General features: G+C 44.9%; 2 protein-coding genes across 3 annotated transcripts in view; one reads left to right on the forward strand and one right to left on the reverse strand.

Annotated features, from left to right (window-relative positions):
- LOC144484236 (uncharacterized) overlaps nucleotides 1-19,866 on the reverse strand; it is a 32,074-nt gene extending 12,208 nt beyond the window's left edge. Inside the window, exons 1-2 of the mRNA XM_078202765.1 lie at nucleotides 19,458-19,866; nucleotides 18,908-19,373 (exon numbers count right to left, since the gene is read on the reverse strand). Of these exons, the coding sequence (XP_078058891.1) occupies nucleotides 18,908-19,373; nucleotides 19,458-19,866 (875 nt within the window). The remainder of the gene's footprint in view (nucleotides 1-18,907; nucleotides 19,374-19,457) is intronic.
- LOC144484245 (uncharacterized) lies at nucleotides 561-7,396 on the forward strand. 2 transcript variants are annotated; one of them, XR_013496066.1, is made up of 3 exons: nucleotides 561-636; nucleotides 2,083-2,162; nucleotides 7,344-7,396. XR_013496066.1 is itself a non-coding variant. In XM_078202780.1 (3 exons), the coding sequence occupies exon 3, from the start codon at nucleotides 4,212-4,214 to the stop codon at nucleotides 4,800-4,802; it is 591 nt and encodes a 196-aa protein (XP_078058906.1). In that variant the 5' UTR covers nucleotides 561-636; nucleotides 2,083-2,896; nucleotides 3,872-4,211; the 3' UTR covers nucleotides 4,803-4,965. The 2 variants fall into 2 exon arrangements, 1 of the variants encoding a protein (XP_078058906.1); XM_078202780.1 differs by lacking the exon at nucleotides 7,344-7,396 and adding an exon at nucleotides 3,872-4,965 and having other exon boundaries at nucleotides 2,083-2,896.
- Nucleotides 19,867-20,472: the final 606 nt, after the last annotated feature.

A 20,472-nucleotide genomic window follows, 5' to 3' on the forward strand; every position in this document is an offset into this window, starting at 1 on the left:
CTCATAGCGCCAGGGACTCAGGTTCAATTCCAGCCTCTGTGCAGAGTTTGCACATTTCCCCGATGTCTGCATGAGTTTCCTCCGGGTGCCCCAGTTTCCTCTCTCACTCCAAAGATGTGCAGGTTGGGATGAATGGCTATGCTGCATTGCCCCTTCATGTCAGCAAGGTAAATACGTGGGGTTACGGGGATAGGGTCAAGGTGGGATTGTTGTTGATGCAGTCTCGATGGGCCCAATGGTTTGCACGACAGGGATTCTGTGATCTCGTCATTTGGCTCAGTGTCAATTGTTATTTTGTAACATTTCTCCGAATTGCCTTAAAACTTTTATTTTGTTGAAGACACAACATAAATAGAAATGATTGTCACTGCCCTGGCCATTTATCATTGTTCTGCCTCAATAATAAGAAACTGGAAGTGGAAGCGTGAAGCAGGTTGATTTCTCGTGGAAAAAATAATCAAAATTATTGCCCCCAACAAAGATGGCGGTTGCGCATGCGCTCTACCTGGTACCCGAATAAAACTGGCGGCTGCGCATGCGCTCTATCTACTGCGAGTGCCCGGATAAGGATGGCGGCCGCTAACCCAGCTCTGTGAGAAAAGCACTCCAGGGCGGGGGAACGGTCCCCGGGAACCGGTGGGTTATTCTTTCTCATTTGCAATCTATATAACATGCTTACGAAGCGTATCCAGTCACTGACCTGATCCATCGCTCCCGCCATTCTCTCCTGGACGGATTGCAGATCGGAAAAAAAATCTTCCCCATTGCCCTTAATCACACTGCGCATGCCTCACTCAACCTCGCCTCTCATTCATTCCGATTGGTCCTCCAGCCCCGTCCCCTCCTTCTATTGGTTGGAGCTGCTGTCAATCAGTCCCCGCGCATTGTGAGGTGTCAGGTGAGAGGTCAGTGCCGGGGGGATTACAATGAACATTCTCCACTCTCACTATCCACCGCTTCCGTTTTCTCCCCACAAGCCACCTCCAATAAAGAGAGCAGGGGGGACACACTGATCTAGTGACAATGTCGCTGCATTAGTAATCCAGAGAGACAGCACAATGTTCTGGGGACAGGGCTTCAAATCCATTCAATTAATACAATCTGCAATTTAAAGTTCGATTCAGTGATGGTAATCATAGGATCCCTGCAGTACAGAAGACTATTCGGCCCATTGAATCTGCACCGACCTCAATCACACCCAGGCCCTATTCCCGTAACCCCACACATTTACCCTGCTAATCCCCCCTGACACTAGGGTCAATTTAGCACAGCCAATCAACCTAACCTGCATACCTTTGGACTGTGAGGAAACTGGAGTATCCGGAGGAAACCCATGCAAACATGGGGAGAAAATGCAAACTCCACACAGAAAGTGATCCAAGCCGGGAATTGAACCCGGGTCCCTGATGCTGTGAGGCAAACCCATTGTAAATCCCTGGTGACTGAGGCTCCTCTGAGAAAATCTCCACACACACAGTTCTGGACGCAAGGTTAGAGTCATAGAGGTTTACGGCATGGAAACAAGCCCTTCGGCCCAACTTGTCCATGCCGCCCTTTTTGTTTAAACCCCTAAACTACTCCCAATCGCTTGCATTTGGTCCATATCCCTCTATACCCATCTTACCCATGTAACTGTTAACATTAACGTCTGTTATTCTGTCTGGCCAGTCAGAGTGATTCAGATTCATGTTTGTCACAAGTAATGAATGAAATTATGCTCAATTTGTTATTTTTGTTAAAATTGTTTTTTTTTGTTAAATTTGTTAAAAGGATCTCGAAAGAATTATCCAAAACTTAATTTGGATTTCCAGGGAGGAGGGAGAGTGTGTGGGATGGGGATATACAGATTTGAATTATCTGTTGAGAATTTATATCCTGGACTGACATTGGTTACATTTGTAAATTCCATTGACAACATATTAGAAGCTGAGGATTTGTGGAGAAGATATTCAATTTAGGATCAATTCAGGACCAAATGAATTTGGGGGAATGAAAGTGGAAAATATTCCACCAAATGAGAACTGTCTGTTCAGAATTTCGATCTTGTACTGACAGTGATGACTTTTCAAACTCCTTTATCAGGTTATTAGAAGCAGAGGATTTGGAGGTGGGAAACGCAAACCAAACATCGCATCAATATCTGATACTCAATGAATCGGAGTGTGAGTATTATTGCCCTTTGAATATGGAGGGAAGATTGTTTCAACAGTTGCATAGTGCATAAAACATTGCAATTGAAGCAGAGAGAATCCGTACATGTGTACTGTGTACGAGGCTTGAGCTGATCATCCAACCTGGAGAGAAATAAGGACCAGCATCACGGAGAAACTGTGTAAATGTGGAGATTGCGGAAAGGGATTCAAATACCCATCCTTGCTGGAAATTCAGTCACACTGGAGAGAAGCTGTTCACTTGTTCCGTATGTGGGAAGGGATTCACTCAGTCATCTGAGCTTCTGATACATCAGAGAGTTCATACTGGACAAAAGCCATTCACCTGTTCTGTTTGTGGGAGGGGATTCATTCAGTTATCCCAGCTGCTGACACACCAGTGAGTTCACACTGGGGAGAGGCCATTCACCTGCTCTGTGTTTGAGAAGAGATACACTAATTCATCAAACATTCTGACACACCAGCGAGTTCACACTGGTGAGAGACCATTCATTTGTTCCATGTGTGAGAAAGGATTCAAAACTTCATCAAACCTTCTGACACACCAGCGAGTTGACACCCGGGAGAAGCCATTCACCTGTTCAGTGTGTGCAAGGGGATTCAGTCAGCTAGCCCACCTGATGACACACCAGCAAGTTCACAAGTGACTGAAGGGTTTGGATTCCACTGATGTTGCTGGCGTTCATCATACCCAGGACTGAACCATGTTCATTCTGACAATTCAGGTTTGTTTCTCTGATGTTACCAACCATAATACTGGCTGGAGTTTAAGATTCTAGTTAATTAGCTGATTATGTTCTTGGACCTGCAGTCTCCCTTTAAGAATATGTGCCTGTGATCATTCCCCTGAATTCAGAGACTGAACTTGTGGCAATGTCGCTGCATTAATAATCCAGAGAGGCAGCACAATGTTCTGGGGACAGGGCTTCAAATCCATTCCATTCATACAATCTGCAATTTAAAGTTGGTCTCAGTGGTGTTGACCAAGGCTCCTCTGAAAATATCTCCACACACCCAGCCCTGAACACAAGATTCAGATCCATGTTTTTCACAAGGCATGAATGAAATTATGTTCTGTTTGTTATTTTTGTTAAAATTGGTTATTCTTTTGTTAAATTTGTTAAAAATTTGGGAGCTTTTGGAACACTGCTCCTTCATCAGGTGAACACGCTCACCTAATGAAGGAGCAGTGCTCTGAAAGCTCGTGATACCAAATAAACCTGTTGGACTTTAACCTGGTGTTGTGAGACTTTGTACTTCTCCCTTATATACTCTATGAATGGTATGTTTTGTCTGTATAGGTTGCCAGAAACATTACTTTTCACATGTCACAATAAATCAAATCAATGTGTCATCATCCTGGGCTCGGAACCAGGAGGAGGGAATGTTGTGACTTTCTCTGAATTGTTACAGCACAGAAAGAGGCCATTTGGCCCATTGTGTCTGTGCTGGCTCTCAGAATGAGCAATTCACTGAGTGGTATTCCCCTGCCTTTTCCGTCTAACCCGGTTCATTCATCCCCTTCAGATAACCAAATTCAGAGTTTGTATCCTCTGACAGTGATGGATTTTGGAAACTCCTTTTCTAAGGGGTTAAAAGGGGAGGATTAACACACAGCAAACTCAAACCAAGAGAAACGTTTGTTCTGAATGTTATCCTGTTCTTACATTGACAGCTTTTCTAAAATCTTTTTTCCACAGGGAGTTACAATCGGGAAACACTTGTCAATATCTGACATTCACTCGATTCATCAGGAGCTGAATATCATCAACCTCTGAATGTGGAAGGAGAAACGTTTGCCTGTTCTGTTTGTGGGAAAAGAATTTCAAACATCAGTGTGACTAGAAAAGCACCAAGACACACACACACACCTGAGTGAGAGTGTTCCAGTGAACTGACTGTGGAAAGAGCTTGAACCAGTTACAAAGCCTGAAAAATCATCACACCATTCACAGCGAGGAGAAACTGTACACGTGTTCTGTGTGTGGATGAGGCTTCAACTGATCATCCAACCTGGAGAGACACAAGGACACTGGCACCATGGAGAAACCATGGAAATGTGGGGACTGTGGGAAGGGATTCAGTTGTCCTTCCCATCTGGAGGCTCATCGACGCAGTCACACCGGGGAACGGCCATTCACCTGCTCTGTGTGTGGGAAAGGATTTACTCGGTTATCCTGTCTTCAGACACACGATCTTGTTCATTCTGATAACAAACCTTTCACTTGCTCTGACTGTGAGAAGAGCTTTAAAAGGAAACCGGATTTGCTGACTCACCAACGCATTCACACTGGGCAGAGACCGTTCACCTGCTCTGTATGTGGGAAGGGATTCACTCAGTCATCCAACCTGCAGACACACCAGCAAGTTCACACTGGGGAGAGGCCATTCACCTGCTCCGAGTGTGGGAAGGGATTCATTCACTCATCAATTCTGCTAAAACACCAGCGAGTTCACACGCGGGAGAGACTGTTCACCTGCTCTGTGTGTGGGAAGGGATTTATTCAGTCATCCCACCTACTGAGACACAAAAGAGTTCACACAGGGGAGAGGCCATTCACCTGCTCCCAGTGTGGGAAGAGATTCACTAATTCATCCCACCTACTGAGACACCAGCGAGTTCACAAGTGACAGCAGGGATTGGATTCTGCTGTTATTGCTGCTGTTAATCACATCCTGGACTGAACCATGTTCATTCTAACTTGTGGAGTTTGTTTCTGATGATAATCCCAAGAACTGGGATGGAGTTTAATATTCTGAATACATGTGAAATAAATCAGCTCAGTGTCAAACACCCTTTTGTTAAGTATTTGTTTTCTCCAGGATAAGAGGGGGCTAATTGAAATCCTGTTCTCGACTGTTCCATTTCTGGTCTTTTCTCATTTAAAAAAAGATTTATATTTCTGTCGAGCCTTTCATGACATCAGGTTGTCCCAAAGCTTTTTCAGCCAATGAATTTCTTTTGAAGTTCAGACGATGTTGAAAATGCAGCAGCTCATGTGCACAGCAAGATCCCATGAACAATACTCCAGATAATGTCATAGAAACCCTACAGTGCAGAATGAGGCCATTTGGCCCATCGAGTGTGCACCGACAACAATCCGCCCCCCCAGGCCCTATTGTCACAATCCCACATATTTACCCCGCTATTCCCTCTAACCTACACATCCCGGGACACTATGGGCAACTTAGCATAGCCAATGCACATAACGCGCACATCTTTGGACTGTGGGAGGAAACCGGAGCACCCGGAGGAAACCCACGCAGACACGGGGTGAATATGCAAACTCCACACAGACAGTGACCCAAACCAGGAATTGGACCCAGGTCGCTGGAGCTGTGAGGCAGCAGTGCTAACCACTGTGCGCTCGTGTATTTGAGTGATGTTGATTGAGGAATAAAGATTGACCAAGACTCTGGGGGGAAATCCCCAGCTCTTTGAAATAGCATCAATGGATCTCTTGCACCTGTCTGTTCAGTCTCACCTCAAACACGGGACCTCTGACAGTGCGGGGCTCCCTCAGTACTGCAATGGAGTGTCAGTTCGGAATTTCTGTTCAATTGTCTGGATCTGGATTTGAACCTGCAACCTCCTGACTCAGATATGAGGAAGCAACCACTGAGCCAAGACCTCATTACTTGGATTATTTCAGTTCTTAGCCCTCTGGTTACTCTCATGAACCCACTTCCCATCCCTTCCAAAGAGTCTCTCTTAGCCTTGGTATCCCTCCGAGGTATCGATAACACAGGCATGTACTTCCCTTCGGAGTGTTTGATGGGACAGTATGAACACAAATCCACAGGGACAGTGGGAGTCCCATTCAATGCTTAGCACTGCTGCCTCACAGCGCCAGGGACCTCGGTTCGATTCCCAGCTTAGGTCCCGTGTCTGCATAGGTTTCCTCTGGGTGCTCTGGTTTCCTCCCACAGTCAGAAAGGCATGCTGGTTAGGTGCAATGGACATGCTAAATTCTCCCTCATGTTTACCTGAACAGGCGCTGGGATATGGCGACTAGGGGATTTTCACAGTAACTTTATTAGAGTGGCAATGTGAACCTACTTGTGACACCAATAAATAAACTTTAATTTAATTGTTGCCTGCTCAATATTTCATTCCTGGCTCTGAGACTTTTGTTGATGATTTGAATTTGATGTCCTTTAGTTCCTGACTCACCGACTGGAGGAAATAGTTTTTCCTCATTTACCTGATGAAATTTTAAACCTCTTCCTCAGATATTCAATCAGATTTTGTTCCAATTAAAAGAGCCTCAGTTTCTCTAATCTTTCCTGATAACTAAAGCCTCTGTTCCCTGTGACCACCTCAGTGAATCTCTTCTGCATCCTCATGATTTTGAATACTTCTATCAAACCTCCTCTTAGCCTTCTTTTCTCCAAGTGCAAGAGTCGCAGCTTCTCCAATCTATCTTCATATCTGAAGTTTCTCACCCCTGGAATCATTCTTCTCAGCCCCATTTTCCAGCATTTGTTGTTTTTTATTCCCATTTGGAAAGAATTGCTACAAGAACAGAGGACGCCGGAAAAACTCAGCGGGTCGACCAGCATCTATTAGGAGAGAAAACAGAGCTAACATTTCAGGTCCTTTTGACTTTTCGTCACAATTGAAGAATTGCTGCCTGATTTCACTCCTGAATGTCTGAGCTCAAATCTTTCACACAATGCACCCTTGTTCTTGATTCCCTCACCAGAGGAAATAGTTTCTCTCTATCTACCTAATCGATACATCAGTTCACTTTAATCGAGATCGGCACAAATTTCCCTTTTACATTCCAGAACCAGCAGCTTTTCAGAAATGGTTTATAACAAAAAATTCACAATTTCCTGTCTATCCCATAAATTACAGCTGTTTCCTTTTCTTTAACACAGGAGGTGGATTGATTATTGTTGAATCTGTACATGTAAAGCCAGGTGAAATAATGTACCAACTGATGCAAGTACAGCTTCTTCCCTGCTGCCATCAGACCTTTGAATGGACCTACCATATATTAAGCTGATGCTTCTCACACCCTCGCTATAACTGTAACATTACATTCTGCACCCTCTCCTTTCCTTCTCCCCCATGTACTCTATGAATGGTATGCTTTGTTTGTATAGCATGCAAGAAATAATGTTTGTCACTGTATCCCAATATATATAAATAATTTCTCAAATCAGAGAATTGTAGCAATGATTAACCAGGGAGAATTGAGGTCACAGAGGATAAGACAAACTTTGAAAGATTGAATATCATACGAGGAGAGAGATATGGGAAAGAATCATTGATGACATGAAAATACAAGCTGGACTGCAGTGAATGAACCTGAGTGAAGTGGTTCTGATCATATTGAGGGTTTGTTGGAATGTTCACTGTCTCTGTTCAAACACGATGTGGAGATGCCGGCGTTGGACTGGGGGTAAACACAGTAAGAAGTCTCACAACACCAGGTTAAAGTCCAACAGGTTAATTTGGTAGCACAAGCCACCAGCTATCGGAGCGCTGCCCCTTCATCAGGTAAATGGGAGTTCTGTTCACAAACAGGGCATATAAAGACACAAACTCAATTTACAAAATAATGATTGGAATGCGAGTCTTTACAGGTAATCAAGTCTTAAAGGTACAGACAATGTGAGTGGAGAGAGGGTTAAGCACAGGTTAAAGAGGTGTGTATTGTCTCCAGACAGGACAGTTAGTGGGATTTTGCAAGTCCAGACAAGTCGTGGGGGTTACAGATAGTGTGACATGAACCCAAGATCCCGGTTGAAGCCGTCCTCATGTGTGCGGAACTTGGCAATCAGTCTCTGCTCAGCGACTCTGCGTTGTTGTGTCGTGAAGGCCGCCTTGGAGAACAATTACCAAGCGTTGGAGAACGCTTGGTAAGTTTTGCTCCCTGGTTAATCCAGCCCATTGTTATCACCCAAAAATTGCAGCAAACTCCCTTCACTGTGGCACAGTGGTTCGCACTGCTGCCTCACTGCGCCAGGGTTCGATTCCAGCCGTGGGTGTGTGACTGTGTGGAGTTTGCACAGTATGAACTCTCACAATATCAGGTTAAAGTCAAATAAGTTTATTTGAAATCAATGCAAATTACTGCGGATGCTGGAATCTGAAACCAAAAGAGAAAATACTGGAAAATCTCAGCAGGTCTGGCAGCACCTGTAAGGAGAGAAAAGAGCTGACATTTTGAGTCCAGATGAACCTTTTTCAAAGCTACTCCTTCATCAGTTCTCCGAAAGCTCGTGGTTCCAAATAAACCTGTTGGTCTTTAACCTTGTATTTTGAGGCTTCTTACTGTGCTTACCCCAGTTCAGTGCTGGCATCTCCACCTCATGTGTGGAGTTTGCACAATCTCCCTCTGTCTGTGTGCATTTCCTCCAGGTGCTCCGGTTTCCTCTCACTGCCCAAAGACGTGCAGGTTAGGTGGATTGACCGTGCTAAATTTGTCCCTTGGTTTCCCAAGATATGTCTGGTCTAATTTGATTTATTGTCGCATGTTCTGGGATACAGTGAAAATTGTTACTTCTTGCGTGTTATAGAGAAAACAACATAAATTGATAATGTACATGGGGAAAGGAAATGAGTCGGGTCTCTTTTCCTTTCCCCCGTGTACTTTATCAAGTTATGTTTTTTTCTGTATATATTGTTGCAGTTACAGGCAGGGTGAAGAAAAAGGTCAGCAGGGGGATTAGCAGAATGGGGTTACAGGGATAGGGGTACGCCTGAGAAAGAGGCTCTGTCACAGGGTCAGTACACACTGGGTCAAATAGCCTCCTCCTGCACTGTAAGGATTCTATGATTAGTGAATAACATAAGAATTAGGAGCAGGAATAGGCCATCTGGCCCCTCGAGCCATGATTGATCATGGCTGATCTTTTTGTGGACTCAGCTCCATTTACCCACCCGCTCACCATAACCCTTAATTCCTTTACTGTTCAAAAATCTATCTATCCTTGCCTTAAAAACATTCAGTGAGGTAGCCCCAACTGCTTCACAGGGCAGGGAATTCCACAGATTCACAACCCTTTGTGTGAAGAAGTTCCTCCTCAACTCAGTCCTAAATCTGCTTCCCCTTATTTTGAGGCTATGCCCCCTAGTTCTAGTTTCACCCACCAGTGGAAACAACCTCCCTGCTTCTTTCTTTATTGGACAAAGCTAATTTATTTGATTTTTATTCAGAATGTTAAACCGTATAACTGGCTGGAGTTCATTAACATCAGCAAAAAACAAACACAATGAACACTTTACAATCATGGATAGGATTAACAGCAGATTCCAATCACTGTTGTTACTTGTGAATTCTCCCCTCATTCTTCTGAAATCCAATGAGTATAGCCCCAGTCTACTCAGTCTCTCCTCATAAGCCAACCTTCTCAACTCCGGAATCAACCTAGTGAATCTCCTCTGCACCCCCTCCAGTGTCAGTATATCCTTTCTCAAGTAAGGATATCCTTTCTCAAGTAAGGTGAACAACTTTTGAATAGATGGGTTTCTGGGGCACAGAGCATTGTGGGAATTGTGACCGCCATTAGTCTGTGCCTGACTCTGAATATTTCATTGTAGACTGAGGGCAAGTCGGCAACCTGAGCCCTTAATTCTGTTTGTCACTCCACAGAGGCTGAATATCTCCAGTATTATTCTCTTTGTCCCAGATGCAGTGTCTACAGAGTTTTGTTTCTGTTTTATTGCTTTATAAGTTTGAGTTTAGAAACACAGTTCAGAGCTGGTTTGAATCAGGCTACGTGTTGGACGCAGAAATCAGTCCCTGGCCTCCTGTGTGAGCTTTTGTTTTATTGTTGCTTCAGTTTGAACTCTATTTATAACCTGTCTCTGGGTTCTCTTTCAATCCCCTTTTTTCTGTTTTAAATCAGTTTCACAGGGACTAGAAGGAGACGATTTGCAGTCCAGGACTGACAGTAAATATCATACCAGGATCTGCCAAAGTTGCCCAATTTGTCATAACTGAGTATCAGTGGACTTTGAACATGGAAGGAAAAAGCACTATTCACAGTGGAGAGAAAGTGTACATGGGTTCTGGGTGTGGACAAGGCTTCAGCCGATCATCTGGTCTGGCAAAACATAAGTGTGGTCATTCCATGAAAAAACTGCAGAAATGTGTGGAATGTGGGAAGAAATTCAATTCCCCATCCCAGCTGGAAATGCATCGGCGCAGTCACACTGGGGAGAGACCGTTCACCTGCTCTGAGTGTGGGAAGGGATTCACTCAGTCATCCCACCTACTTACTCATCAGCGGGTTCACACTGGGGAGAGGCCATTCATCTGCTCTGAGTGCGGGAAGGAATTCACTCAGTCATCCAGCCTGGTGTCACACCAATGTGTTCACACTGACGAGAGACCTTTTAAATGCTCAGATTGTGGGAAATGCTTTAAAAGTTCTAATGAACTGATGTCCCATCAACGTGTTCACACTGATGAGAGACCGTTCAGATGCTCTCACTGTGGGATTGGGTTCAGGCGATCAGAAGACCTAATTCTACACCAGCGCACCCACACTGGGGAAAGGCCATTCATCTGCTCTGAATGTGGGAAGGGATTCATTCATTCACCCAACCTGCTTAGACACCAAAGAATTCACAAGTAACCACAGTGATTGGAATCTGCTGTTAATCCTATCCATGATTGTAAGGTGTTCATTGTGTTTGTTTTTTGTTGATGTTAATGAACTCCAGCCAGTTATACGGTTTAATATTCTGAATAAAAATCAAATAAATTAGCTTTGTGTTTAATACTGTGTTAGATCTTTTCAATATCATCAACACAACTGAATTTCTTTTGAAGTGTTCTCTCTTTTTCCCTCCTCCATCTTCACCTCCCCACAAGTGCTCATGGTGGAGAAACTCATGATCTTCTTTGTTGCTAAGTTTGAGACAATCCAATCAGCTGCCTCTGCTGCTTCCCTCCCTTCCCCTAACCCACTGGACCCAAACCTCCTCGAACGCTCCCCTTTGAACTCTGAACTCATCTTTCTGCAGTTTCACTCCCGCCTCCCCCCGTGTCCTTTTAGAGCTCATCTTGTCCATGAGACCCACTACCTGATCCCTCAATCGTATTCCACTGATCTATTGTAAGAAGTCTCACAACGCCATGTTAAAGTCCAACAGGTTTATTTGGAATCCTGAGCTTTTGGAGCACTGCTCCTTCATCAGGTGAATGGAGAGGTAGGTTCACAAACATGGCATATATTGACAGAGACACAATTGCAAGATAATGGTTGGAATGCGAGTGACCTGATGGAGTAGCGCTCCGAAAGCTTGTGATTCCAAATAAACCTGTTGGACTTTAACCTGGCGTTGTGACTTTTTACTGTGCCCAACCCAGTCCAATGCTGGCATCTCCACATCATTGAACTACTGACATAACTTCTTCATATCAGCTGATATTGTTAATATCTCCCTTTCTCCTTCAAATCCGATGTCACCATCCACTTCTCAAACTAATCCATGACACATACCCTTTTAAACTACCATCCCATCTCCCTTTCCTCTCTAAAGTCCTTGAATGTTTTACCTTCCACATATGGTAATTTGTTTTACCTTTCTGACCTTGTATAGGAAAGTTTATTTTTATTCAGAATCTGTGGAATCTTGTGCCTTTATTCACTTGTTACGTATCTTGAATTTCCAACTTTATCTATTTTATACAAACTTACTCAGATCTAAAAGCAGTTTATTGGGGGAACAGAACAGAAGGTGGGTCTCCTGGACAAGAAGAGCTGTAAGAAGTTTAACAACACCAGGTTAAAGTCCAACAGGTTTATTTGGTAGCAAAAGCCACACAAGCTTTCGGAGCTGCAAGCCCCTTCTTCAGGTGAGTGGGAATTCTGTTCACAAACAGAGCTTATAAAGACACAAACTCAATTTACATGAATAATGGTTGGAATGCGAATACTTACAACTAATCAAGTCTTTAAGAAACAAAACAACGTTTTGATTTAAAGACTTGATTAGTTGTAAGTATTCGCATTCCAACCATTATTCATGTAAATTGAGTCTGTGTCTTTATAAGCTCTGTTTGTGAACAGAATTCCCACTCACCTGAAGAAGGGGCTTGGAGCTCCGAAAGCATGTGTGGCTTTTGCTACCAAATAAACCTACATAGAGAACATAGAACATAGAACATTACAGCGCAGAACAGGCCCTTCGGCCCACGATGTTGCACCGACCAGTTAAAAAAAAAAAAAACTGTGACCCTCCAACCTAAACCAATTTCTTTTCGTCCATGAACCTATCTACGGATCTCTTAAACGCCCCCAAACTAGGCGCATTTACTACTGATGCTGGCAGGGCATTCCAATCCCTCACCACCCTCTGGGTAAAGAACCTACCCCTGACATCGGTTCTATAACTACCCCCCCTCAATTTAAAGCCATGCCCCCTCGTGCTGGATTTCTCCATCAGAGGAAAAAGGCTATCACTATCCACCCTATCTAAACCTCTAATCATCTTATATGTTTCAATAAGATCCCCTCTTAGCCGCCGCCTTTCCAGCGAAAACAATCCCAAATCCCTCAGCCTCTCCTCATAGGATCTCCCCTCCATACCAGGCAACATCCTGGTAAACCTCCTCTGCACCCTCTCCAAAGCCTCCACATCCTTCCTGTAATGTGGGGACCAGAACTGCACACAGTACTCCAAGTGCGGCCGCACCAGAGTTGTGTACAGTTGCAACATAACGCTACGACTCCTAAATTCAATCCCCCTACCAATAAACGCCAAGACACCATATGCCTTCTTAACAACCTTATCTACTTGATTCCCAACTTTCAGGGATCTATGCACACATACACCTAGATCCCTCTGCTCCTCCACACTATTCAAAGTCCTCCCGTTAGCCCTATACTCAACACATCTGTTATTCCTACCAAAGTGAATTACCTCACACTTCTCCGCATTAAACTCCATCCGCCACCTCTCGGCCCAACTTTGCAACCTGTCTAAGTCTTCCTGCAAACTACGACACCCTTCCTCACTGTCTACCACACCACCGACTTTGGTGTCATCAGCAAATTTGCTAATCCACCCAACTATACCCTCATCCAGATCATTAATAAATATTACAAACAGCAGTGGCCCCAAAACAGATCCCTGAGGTACACCACTTGTAACCGCACTCCATGATGAATATTTACTATCAACCACCACCCTCTGTTTCCTATCCGCTAGCCAATTCCTGATCCAATTTCCTAGATCACCCCCAATCCCATACATCTGCATTTTCTGCAGAAGCCTACCATGGTGAACCTTATCAAACGCCTTACTAAAATCCATATATACCACGTCCACTGCCTTGCCCCCATCCACCTCCTTGGTCACTTTCTCAAAAAACTCAATAAGGTTAGTAAGGCACGACCTACCTGCCACAAAACCATGCTGACTATCACCTATCAATTCATTACTCTCCAAATAACTATAAATCCTATCCCTTATAATTTTTTCCAACATCTTGCCGACAACAGAAGTGAGACTCACCGGTCTATAATTCCCGGGGAAGTCTCTGTTCCCCTTCTTAAACAATGGGACAACATTCGCTAACCTCCAATCTTCTGGTACTATACCAGAGGCCAACGACGACCTGAAGATCAGAGCCAGAGGCTCTGCAATCACTTCTCTTGCCTCCCAGAGAATCCTTGGATAAATCCCATCCGGACCAGGGGATTTATCTATTTTCAGACCCTCCAGAATATCCTGCACATCCTCCTTATCAACTGTAATACTGTCTATTCTACTCCCTTGCAACCCAGTGTCCTCCTCAGCTATATTCATGTCCCCTTGCGTGAACACCGAAGAGAAATATTGGTTCAATGCTTCACCAATCTCCTCCGGTTCCACACATAACTTCCCTCTGCCATCTATAACTGGCCCTAAACTTGCCCTAACCAACCTTCTGTTCTTGACATACCTATAGAACGCCTTAGGATTCTCTTTAACCCTATCCGCCAAAGTCTTCTCATGTCCCCTTTTAGCCCTTCTAAGCTCGCTCTTCAACTCCCTCTTAGCCAATCTAAAGCTTTCTAGTGCACTACCCGAGTGCTCACGTCTCATCCGAACATAAGCCTCCTTTTTCTTTTTAACCTGTTGGACTTTAACCTGGTGTTGTTAAACTTCTTACTGTGTTTACCCCAGTCCAACGCCGGCATCTCCACATCAAGAAGAGCTGCTCAGAGGAAATGGAGAGTGTTACAATCCCAGCTAATGTTCCTACTGGACACGACAGTCCCAAAATGAAACCCTGGCTCAATTGATCGTAACTTTTGCCGTTTTGCTTTAGAAATGTGGATGAACAGAGTCACTGGATGGACAATTAGCTTTTAACAAAAACAACTTTTAAACATGAAAAGATTGACAGTAACACAAGGTTCCTTCATTCCACACATCTCCCGCTGCAGTGAACAATGAGAAGTCTCACAACACCAGGTTAAAGTCGAACAGGTTTATTTGGTAGCAAAAGCCACTAGCTTTCGGAGGGCTGCCCCTTCGTCAGGTGAGTGGGAGTTCTGATCACAAACGGCATATAAAGACACAAACTCAATTTACAAAATAATGGTTGGAATGTGAGTCTTTACAGGTAATCAAGTCTTAAAGGTACAGACAATGTGAGTGGAGAGAGCGTTAAGCACAGGTTAAAGAGGTGTGTATTGTCTCCAGACAGGACAGTTAGTGAGATTTTGCAAGCCCAGGCAAGTCGTGGGGGTTTCAGGTAGTGTGACATGAACCCATGTAAGCGTTCTGCAAGGCGGCCTTCACGACACACGACAACGCAGAGTCGCTGAGCAGAGACTGATAGCCAAGTTCCGCACACATGAGGACGGCCTCAACCGGGATCTTGGGTTCATGTCACACTATCTGTAATCCCCACGACTTGCCTGGGCTTGCAAAATCTCACGAACTATCCTGGCTGGAGACAATACACATCTCTTTAACCTGTGCTTAACCCTCTCTCCACTCACATTGTCTGTACCTTTAAGACTTGATTACCTGTAAAGACTCGCATTCCAACCATTAATTTGTAAATTGAGTTTGTGTCTTTATATGCCCTGTTTATGAATAGAACTCCCACTCACCTGACGAAGTGCTCCGAAAGCTAGTGGCTTTTGCTCCCAGATAAACCTGTTGGACCTTAACCTGGTGTTGTGAGACTTCTTACTGTGTTTACCCCAGTCCAACGCCAGCATCTCCACATCGTGAACACACAATCACAGCGAGAGAGCTCCGTCTAGTGGCGACGTGAGGTAAATGGCATCTGCCTGGGAAATCACAGAATCCAATAAGAAGTCTCACAACACCAGGTTAAAGTCCAATAGGTTTATTTGGTAGCACAAGCCACAAGCTTTCGGTAGCTTTTTTGTGCTACCAAATAAACCTGTTGGACTTTAACCTGGTGTTGTGAGACTTCTTACTGTGTTTACCCCAGTCCAACGCCGGCATCTCCACATAATCACTGAATCCTCAGGCGACTGAAGGATCTTATTCAAACATAGAAACGTTGGAGGATTGTGCTGCTGTATTTTTCTTGTTCCTATTATTTTTATGCTAATACAGACAAACCTATTCAGAGAATTGAAACCAACCTCAGAACAGCAAGAGGCGAACTCGCAGACAAACACATGAGGACGGCCTCAACCAGGATATTGGGTTCATGTCACGCTATTTGTAATCCCCACAACCTGCCTGGACCTGCAGAGTCTCACTGGCTGTCCTGTCTGGAGACAATACACATCTCTTTAGCCTGTCTTGATGCTCTCTCCACTCACATTGTTTGTATCTTAAAGACTTGATTCGTTGTAAGTATTCGCATTCCAACCATTGTTCATGTAAATTGAGTCTGTGTCTTTATAAGCTCTGTTTGTGAACAGAATTCCCACTCACCTGAAGAAGGGGCTTGGGGCTCCGAAAGCTTGTGTGGCTTTTGCTACCAAATAAACCTGTTTGACTTTAACCTGGTGTTGTTAAACTTCTTACTGTATAAATATATCCCCATAGCTCCCGGTGGGAGTGGAATTGATGATTTGTCTGCTGTCTGTAAACTGCCTGAACAAATATTAAATTGTAAAGATTATAAAGTTTGAATTGTAATATCTAATGGTGTAAAGTATCTGGGAGCAGAGTGGATGTGATAAAGGCTGGAATACACACTGGGGCCATGAGGGAGAAACTGCTGTGCAGAGAGAATGGTTCTGGTTGTAGGGAGGGATGGATGGGGGTGAATGTGAGAAGCTGAAGTTTATATTTGAAGAGGTTCCCAGAATCTCTGAGCAGCTGAACTGCAGAAGCCTTTGGGCAGAGACTGTGCTGCTGCCCCTCCAGTCCAGCAGGGCCCACGGTAACCCTCTCGGCTGCTGCTCCCCATGGTCTCTTGGCCGCTGTTCTTTGGTGGGACATCTGGGGCCCGTAGAGAGATGGGACCGACCACCATATTGCCATGACATTTGCACGAGCCCCAGCAGGAACAGGCGACATGTTGGCACAGTGGTTAGCACTGCTGCCTCACAGTGTCAGGGACATGGGTTTGATTCCCGGCTTGGGTCATTGTGTTGAATTTGCACTTTCTCCCCGTGTCTGCGTGGGTTTCCTCCGGGGCGCTCCGGTTTTCTCCCACAGTCCAAAGATGTGCAGGTTAGATGGATTGGCCATGATGAATTGACCCTTAGTGTCAGGGGGACTAGCGAGGGTAAATGTAAGGTGTTATGGGGATAGGGCGGGTGGGATTGTGGTCGGTGCAGACTCCATGAGCCGAACGGCCTTCTTCTGCACTGTCGGGTTCTGTGATTGCCCCCAATAAAGATGGTGGCCGGCAAGCCCGGCCCGATACCGAGAGAACAACCAAATCTATCGGTCTCCAAATGCGGGACCGTTAGATTTTTACTTGAACTTTGCGACTTGAATCTGGTGTTAATGAAACCTGCCCACGTACAGGCTCTGTTCCCCATCCACACTCGGTGTTTTATTTCACCTGTTGTGAAAGCGACAAGACCTCCTCACGCTTCCATCCGCAATGCACATGCTCCCAGAACAGCCGGACAGTGCGCCTGCACGTTCCCGCAGGAAATGCTGGGTAATTGTATGTCCCTTTGTGAACACAGATTGGAGCCACAGGGACAAGACCAGCAATTCACACACTGGTCATCTCTGCCATGTCCCTGGTTATGGGTGGCACAGTGGTTGGCACTGCTGCCTCACAGCACCAGTAACCCGGGTTCAGTTCCAGCCTCGGACTACTGTCCGTACAGAGTATGAATGTTCTCCCCATGTCTGTGTGGGTTTCCTCCAGGTGCTCTGGTTTCCTCCAACAGTCTAAAGATTTGCAAGTTAGGTGGATTGGCCATGGGAACTTGCCTCATTAGTGTCAGGAGGTAAATACATGAGGTTATGGGGATCGGGTGTCGGTGTAGGCCGGATGAACCAAATGGCCTCCTTCTGTAGTGATTCTATGAGTCAAATTTAGTGCTCTGAACGTTGCTATAATTAAAAAGCAATATATTTTGCCAACAGAAACCACTACCTTCGATTAATACTTTGGTACATTGTGAAACAACCCAACGTAACATGTAAAACACCTGGCTCAGTATGAGCCATGCCTTTGAAAACCTGCTGTTATATAACCTGAATAGTAATTGTTTGTGTATTGTTTCACACACATTTAATCCATTTCATTGTATTATGTCAGGGTGACAAACCTTTGTGGATGTAACTGGTGGTGCCAAACCTTAGGGAGGACATGAAGGCTTAGGGAAGACATGGAGAGGGAATTGATGAAATTTAGTGGAATGATTTAGGGTTGATGGATCACAGGTCTATAGATAGACTGGAGAAGCTGCTGTTGTTCTCCTTGTAACAAAGATGCCGAAGAGGAGGTTTGATCAATGGGTTGGAGAGGGCCTGACTGCGAAGATGAGCCCTCAAGGTACTTTGGGAGAGAAACTGGAGAAAGATGTGAGTTCAGGGCTCAGACGAGGAGGAAGTTTACAGGACTTGTGGCTCAATGGCTAGTGGAAAGGAGGGAATCTCGAACCATAGAATTCATAGGGTGCCATTCAGCCCGTCAAATATGTACCAACTCTTCAAAAGAGCATCCCACCCAGGCACTCACTTGTACCCAATCCCCATAACTCCGTGCAGTTTCCAATTGTCAATCCACCAACCTGCAAATCTTTGGGAGCAATTTCGCATGGCCAATCCACATAACCTTATCGGATTGTCTCAATCTTACTGACAAATAAGCTCCATGAGCTCCTCACACTTGTTGGAGGTGAGGATGGAGGAGACAGCGGAGATGGTCCTTCAAAGGAACTAACTTGTGTTTGCGATATTAAAAAGATTCAACACACAGAGTTTGACACAACGCTGATTTATTTTATCTCTATCCAGCATATTAACACCTCTAACTGGCCTGTAGCATATTACCACCAGCAGAAAACAGATCCCAAGGAACATGGTGTCTGGATGTGACTAACAGCAAAATCCAACTCCTGGAGTCACTTGTGAACTTGGTAGTGTCTCAGTAGGTTGGATGACTGAGTGAATTCCTTCCCACACATGATGCAAGTGGAGGGTCTCTCCCCAGTGTGAACTCGCTGGTTTGAAATGAGGTGGGATGTTCCCAGAAATTTTATGGCACTTCCTGTAGTCTGTGCATTTATTTTTTTCCTCACTGTGAACTCGCTGGTGTGTCAGCAGACTGGATGACTGAGTGAACCCCTTCCCACATTCAGTGCAGATGAATGGCCTCTCCCCAGTGTGAATCCTCTGGTGTTTAGAGAGTTGAGATGATTGCTTGAACCCAGTCCCGCAGTAAGAGCACCTGAACGGTCTCTCATCAGTGTGAACACGTTGATGGAGCATCAGTTCCCCAGAACTTTTATAGCATTTCCCACAGTCTGTACATTTAAAAGGTCTCTCTTCAGTGTGAACTAGCTGGTGTCTTAGCAAGGTTGATGACTGCGTGAATCCCTTACCACATTTAATGCAAATGAACGGTCTCTCCCCAGTGTGAATCCGCTGGTGTTCAGTGAGGCCTGATGATTTCCTGAACCCAGTCCCACAGTGAGAGCACCTGAATGGTCTCTCATCAGTGTGAACACGTTGATGGTGCATCAGTTCCCCAGAACTTTTATAGCATTTCCCACAGTCTGGACATTTAAAAGGTCTCTCATCAGTGTGAACACGTTGATGGGACATCAGTTCCCCAGAACCTTTATAGCACTTCCCACAGTCCAGGCACTTAAAAGGTTTCTCCTCAGTATGGACACGTTGGTGACGCATTAGTTCCCCAGAACTTTTATAGCACTTTACACAATCTGAGCATTTAAAAGGTCTCCCGTCAGTGTGAACACGTTGATGGGACATCAGATCGCCAAAACCTTTACAGCACTTCCCACAGTTTGAGCATTTAAAAGGTCTCTCGTCAGTGTGAACTCGCTGGTGTCTCAGCAGGTGGGATGACTGGGTGAATCCTTTCCTACACACAGAGCATGTGAATGGTCTCTCTCCGGTGTGACTGTGTCGATGAGTTTCCAGGTCAGATGGGTGATTGAATCCCTTCTCACAGTCTCCACATTTCCACGGTTTCTCCCTGTCGTGACTGCATTTATGTTTTAACAGGCCGGATGATTGGCTGAAGCCTTGTCCACACACAGAACATGTGTACAGTTTCTCCCCACTGTGAACTGTGCTTTTTCTTTCCATATTCAAAATTCTATGCTAGTCAGGTTGAGATGAAGTGGGAGAGGACATCAGATCCTAATGTGATCTTTGGTTTAAGTTTCTTGACCACAATCCTCCCCTTCTAATTTTAAATTTTGAGCAATATCTACAAGGGAATGGCAGGGCTGGTACGATGGCACAGTGGTGAGCACTGCTGCCTCACAGGGCCAGGGACGCAGGTTCAATTCCAGCCTCACGTCACTGTATGTGTGGAGTTTGCACATTCTCCCCGTGTCTGCGTGGGTTTCCTGTGGGTTCTCCGATTTCCTCCCACAGTCCGAAGATGTGCGGGTTAGCTGGATTGGCCATGCTAAATTGACCCTAGTGACAGGGGATTAGCAGGGTAAATATGTGGGGGTATGGGGATAGGGTCTGGGGTGAGATTGTGGTCGGTGCAAGCTCAATGGGCTGAATGGCCTCCTTCTGCACTGTAGGATTCTATGATTCTGGGAAGAAAGTTTACACAGTGAGTGGTTATGACATAGAGCTCAATGTTCACACTCAAAGATGATAATATCAAGCGACAATGTATGATTTTTATGTGATACTTGTTTCAAATCTTCTGCAAATCTTCTTCGAAGCTCCTGT

The sequence above is a fragment of the Mustelus asterias genome, unplaced genomic scaffold (assembly GCF_964213995.1).
Source record: "Mustelus asterias unplaced genomic scaffold, sMusAst1.hap1.1 HAP1_SCAFFOLD_96, whole genome shotgun sequence".
NCBI classification, from domain to species: domain Eukaryota; kingdom Metazoa; phylum Chordata; class Chondrichthyes; order Carcharhiniformes; family Triakidae; genus Mustelus; species Mustelus asterias.